This window comes from Coregonus lavaretus (assembly GCF_964263955.1).
Source record: "Coregonus lavaretus genome assembly, chromosome: 4".
NCBI classification, from domain to species: Eukaryota; Metazoa; Chordata; class Actinopteri; order Salmoniformes; family Salmonidae; genus Coregonus; species Coregonus lavaretus.
The window spans coordinates 49,407,644-49,427,201 of record NC_139991.1 but is presented as its reverse complement, the minus strand read 5'-3'; the positions used below and the strand labels follow the sequence as shown (position 1 = coordinate 49,427,201).

General features: G+C 41.1%; 1 protein-coding gene across 1 annotated transcript in view; it reads right to left on the bottom strand.

The window, feature by feature from the left end:
* LOC311127373 (endoglin-like) overlaps positions 1 to 18,501 on the bottom strand; it is a 50,988-nt gene extending 32,487 nt beyond the window's left edge. Inside the window, exons 1-2 of the mRNA XM_084159217.1 lie at positions 18,399 to 18,501; positions 16,293 to 16,522 (exon numbers count right to left, since the gene is read on the bottom strand). Coding sequence (XP_084015343.1) covers positions 16,293 to 16,356 — 64 coding nt within the window. The 5' untranslated portion in view covers positions 16,357 to 16,522; positions 18,399 to 18,501. The remainder of the gene's footprint in view (positions 1 to 16,292; positions 16,523 to 18,398) is intronic.
* Positions 18,502 to 19,558: the final 1,057 nt, after the last annotated feature.

Sequence of the window (19,558 nt, the reverse complement as noted above, 5' to 3'; positions counted from 1 at the left end):
GATAGGGTGATTGAACATTGTGCATTTGTTTGTAAAGTTACACATAATAATTCATATTTCCTGTTGCTGCTGTAGCAAACTGGCTCAAATTAAGATCCTACATCTGTACGTGTATTGTGAACAATGACATCATGTAGCGGAAAAAGCCAGTATGGCTCCTTCCTCTCAACAGTTGTCGGAAAGCAGAAATACTAAACGCATTACTTTATCATCAGCCTCATCTGACTTGGATCAGACTATCAGTTCTTATTTCGGGGGGAGGGGGTGAAAGGTCCAACGTCAGTATTCTGTGGGGTGGATCTCCCGACTCAGCAGAAAGAGGACCTTTGCTAGAAATAAAAACCCACACAACTCTGACATTAAGGGTAATATATTCAAGAGAGGCAATGTGACCCTGCCCGCAACAAGCCATATCCTGGAAACAGTGACTTCCTTTATTGAGTCTCCTCACAGAGTCAAAGGATCAAACCACTATTCACTTCGACAGGGAGGAACAGCAAAATGCAGATGAAGCAGTTTTGACTTGTACTATCCTACATTCACCTATATTTGAGATAGGATATTCATTATTTTACATCAAGACCTGAGAATTTGATTTAAAAAGGTAGTCTGGGGAATCAAGAGAGTATTCTTTATTTGTATTTATTTTTTCATGAATACAGTAGTCTGCTAAAAGCCACAGATTTGTAGCCCCCTTACAACAGGACCCTAACAATATGTATTTTGTCATTTGTATTACACAGGGCTGAACTACAATCCAATGTATTTCGTAACAACATACTTTCGAGAGCTGTAATTTGTATTTTCTAAATACAAAATACTTTTCTATACAATTTTTTTTATAGTGGTTGACCATTTTGTGGCCCCCTTCAACCCTGCATTGGTATCAGAACTCTGATGACACTATGGTGTGAGCGTCTGCTAAATGAACTGAATACGAATGCATTTGGAAAGTATTCAGACCCCTTGACCTTTTCCACATTTTGCTAGGTTACAGCCATATTCTAAAATTGATTCAATTGTTTTTTTCCACATCAATCTACACACGATACCCCATAATGACAAAGCAAAAACAGCTTTGTAGAAATTTTTGCTAATTTGAAGAAGATTTTTTTTTATATATATAGAAATATACAATTTACATAAGTATTCAGACCCTTTACTCAGTACTTTGTTGAAGCACCTTTGGCAACCTTGAGTCTTCCTGGGTATGACACTACAAGCTTGGCACACCTGTAATTGGGGAGTTTCTCCCATTCTTCTCTGCAGATCCTCTCAAGCTCTATCAGGTTGGATGGGGAGCGTTGCTGCACAGCTATTTTCAGGTCTCTCCAGAGATGTTCAAGTCCGGGCTCTGGCTGAGCCACTCAAGGACATTCAGAGACTTGTCCCGAAGCCACTCCTGCATTGTCTTGGCTGTGTACTTAGGGTTGTTTTCCTGTTGGAAGGTGAACCTTTGCCCCAGTCTGAGGTCCTGAGCGCTCTGGAACAGGTTTTCATCAAGGATCTCTCTGTGCTCCGTTCATCTTTGCCTTGATCCTGACTAGACTCTCAGTCCCTGCCGCTGAAGAATACCCCCACAGCATAATGTGCCACCACCATGCTTCACCGTAGTGATGGTGCAAGGTTTCCTCCAGACGTGACGCTTGGCATTCAGGCCAAAGAGTTCAATCTTGGTTTCATCAGACCAGAGAATCTTGTTTCTCATCGTCTGAGAGCTTTTTCTGAAGAGTGGATTCCTTCTGGCCACTCTACCATAAAGGCCTGATAGGTGGAGTGCTGCAGAGATGGTTGTCCTTCTGGAAGGTTCTCCCATCTCCACAGAGGAACTCTAGAGCTCTGTCAGAGTGACCATCAGGTTATTGGTCACCTCCCTGACCAAGGCCCTTCTCCCCCGATTGCTCAGTTTGGCCGGGCGGCCAGCTCTAGGAAGAATCTTGGTGGTTCCAAACTTCTTCCATTTAAGAATGATGGAGGCCACTGTGTTCTTAGGGACCTTCAATACTGCAGACATTTTTTGGTACCCTTCCCCAGATCTGTGCCTCGACACAATCCTGTCTCGGAGCTCTACGGACAATTCCTTCGAATTCATGGTTTGGTTTTTGCTCTGACATGCACTGTCAACTGTGGGACCTTATATAGACAGGTGCGTGCCTTTCCAAATCATGTCCAATCAATTGAATTTACCACAAGTGGACTCCAATCAAGTTGTAGAAACATTTCAAGGATGATCAATGGAAACAGGATGCACCTGAGCTCAATTTCGAGTCTCATAGCAAAGGGTATGAATACTTATGTAAATAAGGTATTTTTTTTGTGGTTATATTTTTTTTAATATGCAAACATTTTAAAAACCTGTTTTCGCTTAGTCATTATGGGGTATTGTGTGTAGATTGCTGAGGATTTTTATTTTATTTTATCCATTTTAGAATAAGGCTGTAACGTAACAAAATGTGGTAAAAGTCAAGGGGTCTGAATACTTTCCGAAGCATGCTGAGTATTATTCTAATAAGCTCCACCCCGAAAAAAGGCCAATAATAATATCCAGTGTGCTTTGCAGTTCATTTTCACATATACAGTACATATACATTTTGGTAATTTAGAAGACACTCTTATCCAGAGTGACTTACAGTCAGTGCATTCAACTATGGTGGATAAACAACAACATATCACAGTCATAGCCAGTAGAAAGTTTCTGTAACCATCACTTAGAATGTTGTTGCTGTTCGGGCCTGCTACTTGCAAATGTATTTCTGTATTTTAAAATAAAAAAAACACATATTTTTACGAAATACATATTAAAATACAACTATTTTGTAGTTTATTTGGATACATTGATCTTTATGGTGTTTTGTAATAGTATTTTGTATTCGTATTTTGTAATTGTGTTTTGTAATTTTTGCCCATCCTTGATGTCTATCAACTGGTTCCAATAATGGTGTTTGCAGCCCTGAACCATTAATCTAAAGCCTAACCCCGCCTTATCAGGAAATCTTGGGGAAACCCTGGCAAACACAGAGCACCGTCAGGAGCTACTGCCTCCCTGAGGCAGAGTAAGCTATTTGTGTCCCGAGTCTGGTCAGAGGAGCCATGATGGTGAAGAGGGGAGGTAGGGGGGGTGTTCTGTCAGGGGCGGGTGGTTGGAGCACAGAGAGGGGAGGGGATGGGGGTCAGGCCTGCTCCCTCCTCTCCAGCTCTACACACCTATTGTCCCGCTGTTTCCGCAGCCGCAGACTGAGGCCTGACCATCCACAGTAAGGTAAACAAGCTCTTATCAGTGCTCTGCAGGGGCTCACAGTGTCCCCTGGCCTCTCACCCCTATACTGCACAACACTGCACTGCACAGTGCCTTAACTCTCTCCCTATATCTCCCCAGGCCATACAAATCTCGCTAGTCTATCAATAAGTCCCTGATTATCACTGTCACTTTCACTACTACTGTGTATGTGGTAGTGGGTTGGGGGGGGGGGGGGTTATTTGTGTGTTATTTAGGGATGTTATGTGGTACTGGCATTGGGGATGTGAAAGCTGGTCTGGATACAGCTTGTCTTCATATACAGTAGCTCTGTTTACACCTCTAGGAGCCATTTGTCAGACGTCTCCTTTTGTCGGAAGTAGACGCAACAACAAATCCAATGACATTTGGAGGGCCTATGGCTCACTCAAACACACACACAACACATACCTATCTCTTAGAGGCTTGATAGTTGTTTCCCAATTAGTGTTCATGGACTGTCTGTCTGCTGCTGTTCCAATCTGACGTTTTGATGTAGACAAACTGTGTGTGCTCTTGTCATTCACTACACTAGCAGTTATTTCCTAGAACGGTGATGCAAGAAACTTTAGATATACGTTAAATACATTGCCGTTCTGTTGATACAGGCTCTCCCTCTTTCTCCATATCTCTCTCTGTTTCTCTCTGTCACACACACACACACACACACACATACAGAAACATATATCTGTCATATTCGAGGCAGCATCAGAGAGGGCAATGTTTTTGTTTCATTGGTTCGGTTGCCTCTTCCCTTAAATTGACAAGGTGTTCCATAAACAATTTATTAGCTCTCAGTCTTCAGGTTGGTCCCAGTGTGAAGAAATTAATTCATTGCAAAACGATGAGACATTTTGAATTTCCACTATAGCGAGAGTCTATTAATCTTCCAGGCGTTAATTAGCAAACGTGGCTTTTAAAGGGAAAAACTAATTTAGCGGTTGCTGTGCTTACACTGTTCCACCGAGCAGATGGAAGTAGCAGAGACGCATTGCATACTGGGTGCTTCCAATCATTCAAGATTGATATTGCTTTGCACAGCATATGTTTATCATAGACCAACAGACATTACCCTGTTTTCTCCACTGATTTCCCAGAAAATATTAACGAGCCCACTTTTGGTTGGTCGCATAGGGGATAGCATAACAATAAAGGTTTTGAAGAGCCTTGCGGCCCGTGGCGATGGAGTTGCCATACCAGGCTGTGATGCAGCCTGACCGTATGCTCTCGATGGTGCTCCTGTAGGACACTGTGAGGGCCCTCGGGGACACGCCAAATTTCATCAGTATCCTGAGGTTGAAGAGTTGCTGTCGTGCCTTCTTCACTATGGTGTCAGTGTATTTGTATTTGTATTTATTATGGATCCCCATTAGCTGCTGCCAGGCAGTTATACATTTTAAAAACATTACAATAAATTCATAACAGATTTCACAACATATTAAGTGTGTGCCCTCAGGCCTCTACTCTACTACCATATATCTATAACACAAAATCCATGTGTACATGTGTGTATAGTGCGTATGTTATTGTGTGTTTGTATGCATGTGTCTATGTTTGTGTTGCTTCACAGTCCCCGCTGTTCCATAAGGTGTATTTGTATCTGTTTTTTAAATCTAATTTTACTGCTAGCATGAGTTACTTGATGTGCAATAGACTTCCATGTAGTCATGGCTCTATGTAGTACTGTGCGCCTCCCATAATCTGTTTTTGACTTGGGGACTGTGAAGAGACCTCTGGTGTCATGTCTTGTGGGGTATGCATGGTTGTCCAAGCTGTGTGCCAGTAGTTCAAACAGACAGCCAAGTTGTCAGACCCCGGTGGCTTGTCATTGTTGTTCCACGCTTACTTTACGGAATTCAAAATTACAATGCTTGTCTTTCATAATTTGGTCAGATATACTTGGATGTGTAGTGTCAGCGTTTGTTGCTGGCATGTCATACCTAAATTTGCTAATCTTGCCAATGAAAAAATCATTAAAGTAGTAGGTAATATCAGTGGGTTTTGCAATGAATGAGCCATCTGATTCAATGAATGATGGAGCGGAGTTAGCTTTTAAGGTGCTCCAAAGCTTTTTACTATCATTCTTTATGTCATTTATCTTTGTTTCATAGTGTAGTTTCTTCTTCTTTTTATTCAGTTTAGTCACATGATTTCTCAATTTGCAGTACATTTGCCAATCAGTTGTACAGCCAGACCTATTTGCCATCTCTTTTGCCTCATTTGGTCTTTTACCAAATAGGGCTATCTTCTGTATACCACCCCTACCTTGTCACAACACAACTGATTGGCTCAAATGCATTAAGAAGGAAAGAAATTCCACAAATTAACTTTTAAGAAGGCACACCTGTTAATTGAAATGCATTCCAGGTGACTACCTCATGAAGCTGGTTGAGAGAATGCCAAGAGTGTGCAAAGCTCTCTTCAAGGCAAAGGGTGGATATTTTGAAGAATCTCAAATATAAAATATATTTAGATTTGTTTAACACTTTTTTGGTTACTACATGATTCCATATGTGTTATTTCATAGTTTTGATGTCTTCACTATTATTATACAATGTAGAAAATAGTAAAAATAAAGAAAAGCCCTGGAATGAGTAGGTGTGTCCCCTGTAGCTCAGTTGGTAGAGCATGGCGCCTGCAACGCCAGGGTTATGGGTTCGTTTCCCACGGGGGGCCAGTATGAAAATGTATGCACTCACTAACTGTAAGTCGCTCTGGATAAGAGTGTCTGCTAAATGACTAAAATGTAAAATGTGAAATGTGTATCCAAACTTTTGACTGGTACTGTTTATATATATACAGTACCTCACATGTGACCCGAGATAAGACTATGAACAAAGTCTATTAAAACTGAATATCTGACTCCATAAATAGTATAGTAAAACCATGTGCAATCATGTATTATGAGTTTAGATCAAGGAATGGTATTATTTGATCATTTTGAAAAATGAATGATTCACATACAAGGCATAAAGCTTAAGTTACAAGACAATACTAACATTAACATAACATTAAGTATCTAAGCATGATCAGAGAGGGAGAGAGAGAGACAAATAAACCATGGGAGAGAGAGAGAGAGAAAGAGAGAGAGTAGTGTTGTCACAATACCAGAATTCTGACTTCGATACCAGGTTCAGTACACGATACTCGATACCATCATGATACTCGATACCAAAACGATTACCAAAACGATATCAAAACGATACCACGGCAAAAAAAGGTGTATTAGCCAAAGTCACAGAATGGCACTTGAGCCTGACAGATAAACTCAGCTACTGCTCTGTTCAATCGTTGGGCATCTTTTGAGTTCAATATCATTACATTAGACATTTTATGTCAACATTTTTCAGAGACAGCCATGTAGGTATAAATGAATCAATTATACAATCATACAATTAATTTGACATTGTTTGTATCAATCTAACTACAATGCATAACATCATAATGGTCATAATTTATTTGAATGGTAAATCTCTGTTGATAAACTGGGTAAATCAAGATGTAGCCAAAATGTATGCACTAACTGTAAGTCGCTCTGGATAAGAGTGTCTGCTAAATGACTAAAATGTAAAACGCCTATCCCCAATACTGGTGAATTCATATTCAATAGTTATTGAGCTTGTTCTCGATGATTTCATGTGGCTACAGATGACAAACAATCTGTTTCCCTTTCATTTGGGACTTATTATATGGTACTGATCAATAACATTTGCATAGAAGTAGCAATCTCTTCTTTTATAAAAGTGCGTGCTGTCTCTTTAAACCTCGTAATGACTTCATTCATGACGAGCCACACGTCCACTAGTTGTGCACGAATCTAGGATTTTTGCTCGACTCCCAAAACATGCTGAAACGGATGCGCATACACGTACACAACACGTCATTATTGCAGAGTCCTACTCGGAAGACTACATTTTAATTCTAGAAGACTGATCAATTTGCTCAACAACTTAGCCTATAAAAGGCCTATTTGGTTTGAATATGTTAGGTGATGTGTAGGAACTAGAATATTTCAGTCATATTAATGCTGTGCGCAGCCTTGACGATGGAATGATGCGGCGCACTATACGCTAATAAGCCTATTCTTTGCCATGGTATAGCCCTATTCGGATCGATATCACTAGAGACGTTGGGTTATGTAATTATTTTAAGATTATTCTATTGATTTTTAAATCAGTCCACGATTGTGCACCCCAATACATGTCAGAAATGCTTTTAAATTATGTACCCGGTAGGTCCCTCAGGTCCTCTGGCACTGGCCTTTTAACTATCCCAAAGCCTAGGACCAAGAGGCATGGAGAGGCAGCCTTTAGTTATTATGCCCCCAGCCTCTGGAATAGCCTGCCAGAGAAACTGAGGGCGACCGAAACTCTGGACATATTTAAAAGAGATCTTAAAACACATATTTTTAGCTTTGCTTTTCCTTGGGGTGTTTTTTAGTCATTCAGTTTTTGTCAGTCTTTTGTTTTTAATCTTATGTTTGTTGTGTAGTAAATATTTCAGCTTTTAGTTTAATTGATTCTATATTTTTTCCTGTGATGCACATGGCGTTGCATTCCATGTCTTAAATGTGCTGTATAAATAAAGCTTGATTTGATAATTATACAAGCATGTGCGTTATTCCAGAGGATGATTCACACAGGATTAGTTTTTCCAAATTGCCCCCTGTAATTCTGATTTTTTTCCACATTAAATTGACTCTTATGACGGAAGCCTGGAGGTTTTTATTCTAGGCGTGAAGATATTTCAACGTCATGTCTAGACGATAATAACATACACTGATAACTTGTACTTGGTGTATAGGTGTAATATTTAAATGGATTTAAGTTAGATCAGGTTAGTTACAACTGGGGTTGGAGCGAAAACCTACAGGAAGGTTGCTCTCCAGGAACAGGGTTGGAGAGCCCTGACCTAGGTCATCAACAGCCCGCCAGGGTTTCATTAAATAAACTATAGGCACAATACTTTTTATTGCACAATTAGGCTTTATTAAACTGATGCATTTGGCTATGTTCAACTTAAATTCACTGGCACTATGAAGAATAGCTTAGCCATACTCATTGATAGCCTAATATATACTTTAACATACTTTCGGTGAATTTACGAGGCATTGCAAGACAATACATTGCGAGATTACCTAGATATAGCCTATGCGCACGAATCCAACTGTATGTCTGCCTGCCTGCCCCGATCCTCTCCCTCCCTCGCCGCTCGCCTGCTCTTTCTCTTCGCTATGCAAAACGCTAGTGTGTGTTTGGTCTTCAGTCTGTTGTGTGTAGAATAGCTCAGCCTACTCATTGATAGCCCCTCCTTGAGTGAACTTGCGCGACACATTTAAATGTTTTACATTTTAGTCATTTAGCAGACGCTCTTATCCAGAGCGACGTACACATTGCAAGCCAAGAAATTGCGAGATACAGCATTGCGATAGCCTATACATCTTTTGAATACCGATGCACGGTTCTGGGCAGACATGCCTACCTATGCCTGGCTGTGCCCCTCCCCTCTCTCTCCGCTCTATTTAGCTCGCTCTTTCTTTGCTGTCAAAGATGCAAGAGTTTGTGTTTTCGGATGTAGCTTACTGCAAGTAGTTTCCTCCATTGCAAAAATACTGAATCTTAGGAGTCGAGGAAGTTTGACACCCAGAAATGGTAATCGACGGACAAGGAGTTGAGGAATCAATTATTTTGGAGTCAACTCCCCACCACTAAGGCCAACACGGTCAGTTGAGTTCGGTGAGAAATAGACGTGACAGACGAAGGGGGGAAGTATGTTTGAACATGATGGAAGGACGATTAAGTTTATTAATACAGTTTTTGTTGACAATCAGCTTTAAAATTAGCACATTTTACCTTATGGTTTGGTATCACAAACAAAGTACTAGTGTAGTGAATTGATGTTAGCTTCAGCTGTGAGCTAGCAATGAAAGTTAGACTACAAAACTGGAAGCTACCGGTATCTTCTTGCATTGTAAAGTGTTCTAGCCTGAATGGACATTGTTTTGCGAACAGTAATTAACAGTTTGAACATTTCTACATGCCATGTTGCATTATTCAGGTGTGTTAACTTCTGTGCAGCATGAGTGGAGAGCAGTGGAGGCTGGTGGGATGAGCTATAGGAGGACAGGCTCATTGTAATGGCTGAAATGGAATCAATGGAAGGGAGTCAAACGTGGTTTCCATATGTTTAATATGTTTGATACAGTTCCATTTAGTCCATTCAAGTCATTACATTGAGCCTGTCCTCCTATAGCTCCTCCCACCAGCCTCCTCTGGTGGGGAGCTAACATGTTGCAGCCCAGACTCCCAGTGCTCTATCAATGAGTAAGTGGAGCAGGCAAGAGGCATGAACGGTGCACTCGCGCTGTAAGGGGACATCGGCTGCGCTGATAGACAGACTTTATGACGTGAGACACATTTGACAGAAGTACCTAAAGTAACCAAAATTCTAGTACTGAACCGTTTTTCATGTTCTAGTGTCAAACAAGTTTCAGTATACTATACAACACTTAGAGAGTGTATCTGACCATGGCAGGTCAGGAACAAAGAGAAAGAGACAATTAATATAAGTCCCTTTTATAATATCTGAGTTGTTTGGATTTAAAATTTGAGTTGTTGACCAATAGCATTACTGTTGAGTTAACCCCCAATCAGACATGAGACCTACAGGATATAAAGACAACAGCACCTACTGCTTCACAAAACTGTGACTTAATGGGGAATGTGGAGAGCAGCAAAGAGAAGGCTGAATTCCTGAGGAGACAATAACACCTTTTGCATAGTTGATAAGTCACTTCGGGGGCCGCCCTACAGGAGCACTAATCAAAAGCATTTGATCATATTCAGAGGCACACTCTATAACCCTAAAAGTGGCCCCTACACAAACACACCAACACACACAAGAGCATACAGGCGTGCAGACACACAAACAGGCACCCACACACACACAAGCCCCCGAACACACCAATTTTGGCATAAATCAAAGAGAAATGTTCAGCACTTTACCACATGAATCCAGAGAAAGCAGCATGACACCTGAATCAACAGGAAGGTTCCACGTTATACACCCAGTCCATGAGACACATTGCAACAAGCTTCAATTAAAGCCTATGACACCCATCATAGCTTCAAAGCATCAACTGTTCAATAATAATTTCCTGTCTTTTAAAAGTTTAGCTGACAACACTCTCTGCATACTCTTTGATCAAATCAGCACACCAACAGAGCACACTAAATACTTTATGAATTTGCATAGTGGGAAATGCAAAATAGGTACCAAACAACCAAAATATAAAAAACAAACAGTCAACCAAGCACTTTGCCTGAGTTTTCTTTTTTTAAAGAGACAGGTACAAGTCCCCTTTCAACACTTCTGATTGGGCAGACATTTGGCTGAGCAAGGGCAGACTCGCCAGAGATAGGAGCTGCACAGCGCCATGCCTTATCTGTCCATAGTGTGCAGGCGCCCACCACTGGCATGAGCACAAGGAGATTGCCATTTTGATGAAGAGTTTATATCAGCGTCCGCTACTAATGAGGCATTCAAGGCTCACACCACAGCCAGCCGACGGACCCATGCCATACCGAGCCCCAGGGACGGTGCACTACCGATGGGGAAGACAGGAAGGCGAGGCCCAGGCCTTGGCCAGAAACAGTGACTGAAATGAGTGGACACTGAAATATCAATGACGGTGGTTTTTGTTTGCCATACAGTACTTACGCATCAAAGTGATGCATAAGTACTCCATGTTTAAATGTGTCTTTGTTATAGTGCTCTCTCTCTTTGCCTCATGGCCAAGTTATAGCAGTACTACTGGGGCTGAAGGCCCGAAAGATCGTCAAGGACTCCAGTCACCCGAGTCAGCTTCTACCACCAGGCCATCAGACTGCTGAAAAGCTAAACCTGGCTGTCTCCCTGAACAAACCTACACCTTAGAGACTATTTGCACCGGAGAGACTATACTGTCATTTTTACAGTAAATAACTAGCAGCACAGAAGCCAGTAAATTACTGTAGATTTACAGGCCTTTACTGAAACACTAATTTACAGCTTATTGCTGTAACACCTGACTACATCAACATGCTGTATTTCTAGAATTTACAGTGCATTACTGGAAGCACAGTGGTTAGTAAACTGTTGCAGATTCACAGTGCAGCCAGCTAGTGCCAACGATGGGCAGTATGTATTTGATATAGCTATTTCAATAGTTTCAATAACTATTTTGTAATTTGTATTTCACTAGCCTGAAGTACTATTAATGTATTTTGTAACAGTTTAATTAGAATACATTTATTTTTTATTTTCTAATACAAAAATAAAATTGCAAGTAGCCCGCTTAACTACAACAACATTCTAGGTAACATAATCTTTTTACTTGCTATGATTGTGATATGTTCTTGTTTATCTACATTAGTTTAATGCACTGATTGTAAATCGCTCTGGATGAGAGCGTCTGCTAAATGACCAAAATGTAAATGTGAAATGAACACTGCACACTGCTGGGTATTATTCTAATGAGCTCCGCCCCAAACAAGGCCATATTTGATCAAAATACAAATAGTTTGAGGGCGGAGCTTATTAGAATAATACCCAGCAATGTGCCTTGCGAGTTCATTTTAACATTTACATTTTGGTCATTTAGAAGACGCTTTTGTCCAGAGCGACTTAAACTAAGGTTGATTTTTCTTTACACATGTCACAGCAATTAAAACGTTTCTGTAACCGTTATTGAGAATGTTGTTGTAGTTAAGGAAACATTGGTTTTCAAGATATTTTGCAATTGTAACTAGATACCTTTTGATGTATCTTTGCCCATCTCTGGCTAGTGCTGAGTTCGTTACTGTAGTTTTCACAGTAACTTGCCACCAGCTTCCTGTAAGTTACTGTAATATCAGAGCAACGATACAGTACAATACTGTAAAATTAGCCTACTAGACTGTAAGAAAGTAAATGCTACAGTAATTACTTGGGATTTGTGCAAGCAGGTTGGCTGCTAGGTATTTGTATATTACAGCATATTTACTAATATTTGGTGTTTTATATCACTTGCTCTTCTAGAGGTAGGTATTCTCGAGTGGCACAGTGGTCTAAGGCACTGCATTGCAGTGCTAGCTGTGCCACTAGAGATCCTGGTTCGAATCCAGGCTCTGTCGTAGCCGGCCGCGACCGGGAGACCCATGGGGCGGCGCACAATTGGCCCAGCGTCGTCCAGGGTAGGGGAGGGAATGGCCGGCAGGGATGTAGTTCAGTTGGTAGAGCATGGCGTTTGTAACGCCAGGGTTGTGGGTTAGATTCCCACGGGGGGCCAGTATGAAAAAATATAAATAATGTATGCACTCACTAACTGTAAGTCGCTCTGGATAAGAGCGTCTGCTAAATGACTAAAATGTAAATGTAAATGTAGAGGCCTAAACAAAGGCTTCCAAACTGGCTGTGACTACAGGGCAAAACAGACAAAAAAGGACATGGCAAAACACTCAAACAGTAAAGATGTAAGACTTGCTGGCACTACCACATATCAGTTCAATTGGTACAGCATTTTCACTAACGGGTGCAACAAATACAGTGCATTCGGAAAGTATTCAGACCCCTTGACTTTTTCCACATTTTGTTGTGTTACAGCCTTATTCTAAATTCATGGTGTGTGCCTTTCCAAATCATGTCCAATGAATTGAATTTACCACAGGTGGACTCCAATCAAGTTGTAGAAACATCTCAAGGATGATAAATGGAAACAGGATGCACCTGAGCTCAATTTCGTATAGCGGAATGCCATTGAGCATTGCTCTTTACAGTACCGTACTGTAATACAGATTTCTTTGCTGTAAATTTACAGCAATTTGTTAGTGATATGCACCTTAGAAATGATTTGCACTGACTAACCACAAATCCAACCCTTACACACAAACTTACACACACACACACACAAACACCCATAAACAAACACACACACAAGCAAACATACACTCAGAACTCATACACACACACACACACACTGACACACACAAGGCTGCTGTTCTATTATATACTATTGATTCCAGTACCCACTTTATATTTGTAAATACAGTGTAAATACAGTCCATTACCTCTTCTATTACTTCAACTACTTGTTATTTTTGACTTGACTCGACTCTTTTCATTGTTATTATTGATTATTGATTAATGTACTGTATTGTTGAAGGACCTAGCACATAAGCATTTTGCTGCACCTTTTTTACCTGCTGTAAACAGTGTATGTGATGAATACATTTGACTTTATTTGAAGCATCTCCTTGCAGATGAGAAACAAACTATTGTAAATGTTAGCCGCAAAATATGTTTCCTAGATATAAAATATTAAATAGGTTTAAATTAAATGGTTTCCTAGATGAAAGAGTGCCTACATTAACATTAGGTTATGCATAGCCTATATTAGAGTGGGCTAGATGTGTTTTACAGTGCTTTGATATGCTGTATGTCTTGTCGCATGAGGGGAATGACTTGTTAACAACTTACTTCAAGAAAAACACAACTTGCGAGCTGGAAAGAATCCTTTGGCTCTCTAAATGTTTTACATGACACTGCTGCCCTGATTTACTCCAGAGATAAAGTGAATCATCACACATCTACAAACAGGAACATTTCTCCGGCTGCAAACATTATCATAACCCATCAAACGCTTTCTCTTCCTTCCAGGGATGAGCGAGAGAGAGGAGAGAGAGGGGGGGGGGGGGGGGGGGGGGGAGAGAGGAGAGGGAGGGAGAGAGGGAGAGAGAGAGAGAGAGAGGAGCTGTAGCATAGCTAGTCCCACTCAGCGCTGCTAGAGTCAAAGAGAGGAAAAGAGAGGAAATTAATTGTTAATTGCAACAGTGAGATAGAAATCAGTCTGTGGTCGCGTCACTATGTCTCCCTGGTCCTGCCACCCAGTCTGGCTGCAGTCTGCAGGGCTGGCTCTGCTGCGGTGTGGGGAAGTGAGCTATTTAGACTCCCAGCGCCATTTTTAACAGAGGCAGCCGGGGGTTTCTTTTGGTTTGTAATTTCCCTCTATAAGGCCCTACTAAGGAGCTGTCTGTCATCTCTTTCTATCCCTCTCTCCCTCTCTTTCTCTCTCTCTGCATCTTGCCATAGTTTATTTCTCTATCTCTCTCACTCTCTTTAGTCCCTCCCCTCTTTCTGTCTCTCCCTCTCCTTCGCGTCATCTCTTATCTCAGTCTCTCCATCTCTCTGCCTCATCCCTCAACGTATCCTCTCTCTCTCTCTCTGTGCACCCCTTTCCCGATCGCCCCCCCACTGTGCCACTGATATGTTCTTGGAGAGTTACATAACCCTCCCACCACCACCACCACCATCATCTGCACCCCTCCCCACCCCTCCGCCTCCAGCATGGCTTCCTGAGGATGTGGGTCCCAGTGGCTCCCCTGCCTGCTGTTCAGCTACTCACCCTCCCTTCCATCTACCTCCCTCCATATGTCTGTCAGCTTCCCCCAAGGTCCCCTCCAGGCTCCCCTCCCTCTCTGGTGGCTGCCTAATCGCTTTTGTACTTTTCATTCGGTCTGTGGAGAGGGACCCGGCTAGGCGGAGGTGCAGTGGGAGACCTAGAGTCGACAACCGTCACGTCAGGCTCCCACAGGGAACTAATTGCAGCTGGGAGCCGATATAGTCACTACAGCCCCCCTGAAAGAAGGAAGGAGGAACTGTGGCAGGCTCCTATGGAGAACTACAGCAGAAGGGGACATCAATCAATACATTGCCGCTTTAGGGGAAGAACAATTAAGAGTCTCCTATGGAGCTACTGCAAAGAAGAAGGCAAGAGTCAACAGAGCCCCCAATTGGAAATTACTGTCCTGAATGGGGCCTACAGTCGACACAGCCCCCCGTTGGGACACCCCCAGAGAGGGACTGTAAATCTGACAGCCCCCATGGAACTACAGAACAGAAGTCTGGAGCCCAACTACCGTCTGGACTGGAGCGCAAATGGAGACCCTCAACAGGGATTTAATCCAGTGAGACCCAGACAGGACACAGCTCCCCAACCAGGATCCACTGCAGAAGGCTACACTGTCAACAGACAGTTCAGCCACAACCTCTCACTAGTGACTGGAGTCAACAAAATGCTGTGTTCAGCAGCATTACTACATAGTATTCCCATTTTGAAGTCTTGAGGGGCTCATAGAATATTCCAGTAAGTGTTTTGGCATGTTTCAGTTATGTTTTTGGCTGATTTCTTTTTTCTTCTAGAGCCAAATACATCAAATGTGCATACTAAGTACAAAGTACCACTTGAGCACAGGGAGGATATCAGTGTATGAACCTGAAGGTCTTCTGGAATGGCCTGCACCACATCTGCTTCGTCTGACTACATAACCAACTGACAATAAGCATCACCCAAAGGATCCACCACACCTGTTAGCAGCCAAAGCATAATACAAGACCTGTCAGAGCATTACTGAACATTGCAGATACTTTTCCATTCCCTACATGACACTCCAGCTAGCTGCCAACTAGCAACTACAGCCATTTATCATACCTAAAAATATATGTTTTACTTGATAAAAATATACATGCAACGCAAGAAAGGTCTACCCTGCTTATAGCGTATACCAGCACAATAATTGACTGATGCACACATTTATCATTTAGTCCTTATCCTTTACAAGTTTTAAATGAATGAGGCTTCAGGAATTATTGTCAGTCAGACCCAAAATGAAACAAAATCTCTGTACCTAAACGATATCCTATTATATACAGACTCATCCGATCAACTTGAAATCCTAATGGTTTACAGAGAGAGAAAATAAAGCACTGGGTTGGTTTTTGAAAAAGAGACGAGTTTAGAATAACAAAGTCATGACAGGTCAAATGAAGGTTAATGGCTGTTTTTTTTACTTTGCTTACACAGAAGGAAAGACCCTCTAGGCTTCAATTCAATACCAGTCTCCAAGTCAAGTCTAGCACACTAGCTTTCAACCAAACAGCTCTTCACTAACACAACCATTTAGAAGAGATGGAAGTTGGAGGTTCAACCAAACATTGGTCTTACCTGAAGTGGCGATGGCAAGGCACAGTAGAAGCAGAGGTAAAAGCGACATGTTGCTGCTCTCCATCTCTAAGTCAGATATCTGCAGGAGTCTCAAAGAAGCACTAGCCAGTGTCTAGGTGCTTGGGCAGCGAGAGCAGTGTCCAATGGCAGCACGGCTGTGACTGTAGTGGCAGTGGTTCCGCTCCAGAGGGGTGACTACACAAATCCAGCCTTGATAGGTCAAAGGTCAGCTAGGAGAAAAGAGGCAGGGCATCAGTCGGAGATAGCCGACTGCCAAGCAAAGTCATAGGGAGAATCTCAATTGCATACTCCTCGCATCCTTTCTCCACTCTCCTCACCTCCTTCTCAAAACCCATTGGATGAGAAAGCCAGAGGTCCCTCCCCTCTGACCTTTTCCTCCAATGGGTTTTGAGAAGGAGGAGAGAGGATGCGAGGAGTATGCAATTGAGATTCTCCCATAGATGAGGTGATTCAAATAATACTGACACGGTACAATCAATAAGAAATAGTGTATACCTCTGATATAACTGATGTTTAATATTTATATCATCACATCACAGTATAATTAATATAATTTCAATGCACATACTGTCTCTTTGCCATAATTAAAAAATACTTAATTAATCCATTAATCAATGTGATAATCATCCTCTACAGTCAATGCTGGCAAGGTTTACAAATCCCCTCAAGGAACCTTTGCCATTGACAATGAAATGGTGAGATGGTGTTGCCAAGATTAACTGCATCACTTTATCTTTTATCTATTTTTCTGTCTTTTATCTTGGACAGTGCTATGCTATCTGAGCTTATTATAGGATTTCATTTTTTCTCCTGAGGGCCTGTTCCTAAACGGGCAGGATGAAATGCAGCACGCTGATTAACATCTTTTTTAGTGATGATTAACAAGGCCATTGCTAATAAATGTACCGCTCTCTACTGTACTGCTCTCTACTCAACTACCCCCCATTTGCTAGTAAGGTGCTTGATTACAACTGTTGCTATGATACCTAATCCAGATTCAAAATATGATAATCATTCAATACTGACCAACTACAGCACATGCAACAAGCAGTGGGCAGGTTATAATTTTAAGGGTATGGAATAACTATATAATAAATCAGCATGTGGATACAGAGAATCCTGAGGGGATATACTACTCTATTTATAAGGATGTAGCACAAAGTGAGTTGACATAACTTTTCCTTTTACGGTTTCACACAAAAAAGTATTGTTCCTCCAATGTTATGTGTTGCCATTTGAAATAAAACACAGGGGATGTATTGTGTTAACATGCATGCTAGAATAAGCTTGTACAATAACAAGCATGGAAATTCTTGATTATGAATCATCTGAAAACATTGTAATGATAGGTTACAAACGTATTAAGTTTATACTTCCAATAGGGCTATCTGTTCTTGCATAGCCCAGCTTTATTCACATTAGGGCGCAGAGCTCTATAAGTAATCCAGTTGTCAGTAACTAACTGCTGGCCCAGTCTGTCAGGAAATGGTACAGCGTCGCTTTCTTTAAATAATATTACAATGCAGAGATCTAATAAACGGGAGAGACTGCTCTTGCTATTCATATAGTGCGAGGGGAAAAATACTATAAACTGTCTATATGCAACCAAATCAAAACAAATGTAACTTTGGCTACTTCCTTAACCAGACAGACCCGAATTGTTGATGCCTAATAACGCTGACATTCGTAGCCTATGTATCGAGCATCAGACCCATAGCGGTCCATTTTTTCACTCTAACTATAGAAAATGGTCATTAGAAAGTAGTTGAATATTTCAGGCAAGCTGAAGACAGGCTATTAAAGTGAAACAAAAGCTAAATAGTTACTTTTTCATTTGACTGAGATAAATAGGATGAATAAGTGAAACTCATAGTTCTGATTTTCATATTTGGTTGCATATACGGCTATAGCCTAATATACGTTTTTCTGACAATAGCTCACAGTTCACAACTTTGTAATACTTGTTAAGAAGTTATCTTACGTAATTGTCACCTACCATTGGCTTCAAATAAACAACACAATAAGGGAATACATTGTATCAGTGACAACAACTAAAGCTGACAACAAATCATTGATACAACTCACATATCAATGGAGAATGGCCGTTTTAAATTGCGGGTATAGGCTAATCCACGAGCGCGAGAGAAGCGGTCAGTCATGTAAACTTTCAGAGACGTTCTAGTGTGGCCAGGCGGGCGGGCACAGTTTTACTTTAGTACCACTCCCACTGACCAGAGTCTCTCGCCCTGCTGCTAATGAGCGTCACTCACGTCAATGCCCGGAATACCGGTCAGCACCGTACATTGTGAAAGACAACCCAGGGATTTCTTTGAGATTTTGCAACTCAGGTGAATCGACAGCAATCATATATGGTCGACAGGTAGCAACCTAATGAATGAAAAGAAAGTCGAAAAAATACAAAGTATAAATGAGTTTGTTTTTTCCATTTTTTTTTTTTTTTTTTTAAACATAACACATTCAGCATTATTACATTGTAATACCATTGAAGTAACCCACAATGTTACGTAGCCTATTATCATGAGTAAAGGGCTTGTGTCCTTATAATCTCAGATGGAATGATGATGATAATGATGATGATGATGATGATCCCTGGGTTTCGAAGAATCTCACTTCAGTTATTACATCCAACTGGGTATCACACCGCCCTCTTGAGGACAATGTTGCTACAACAATCATTATTTGTCCCTCTATTGTGGAGTTGTAACTTGTGTACTCTCTCTCTCAATCCTTGAGACTGTTTTGTTTATAAGAACAAATTTAGATCTTGTAACCAGGGATGTAATTTCAGAGTCAAAATAAGACATTATAATGTATAAACATATTACTAATATAGAATGTTATGATGTTGTGATGCTGATATCCGGCAATTGTCCTCTTGTCAAATCTCATATTTGATAGGCTAATTAATAAATTCTCTGGTCAGTTGTATATTTGGGACCAACTCAGAAACACTTATGTGGTTGCTATGGTGTCATAGTCAGAGAAACAGACAGGGCATAACAGTAGACTGCAGTGAAGGACAAATTACACATTCATTATTTCATACTTTAACAATGGCTGCTGCCTTCATGGAGACATACAACAGGCTTTTTATTTTTTTAAACATATCACAGTACAAGACTATCATTGTCATGTGTTTGAGCTTTAAATATATATATATATATTTTTTTTTTTTCTTCTTCTGTATTCTGGTCATGAGTAGGCTAAGTCATTGGCGGTTCCAC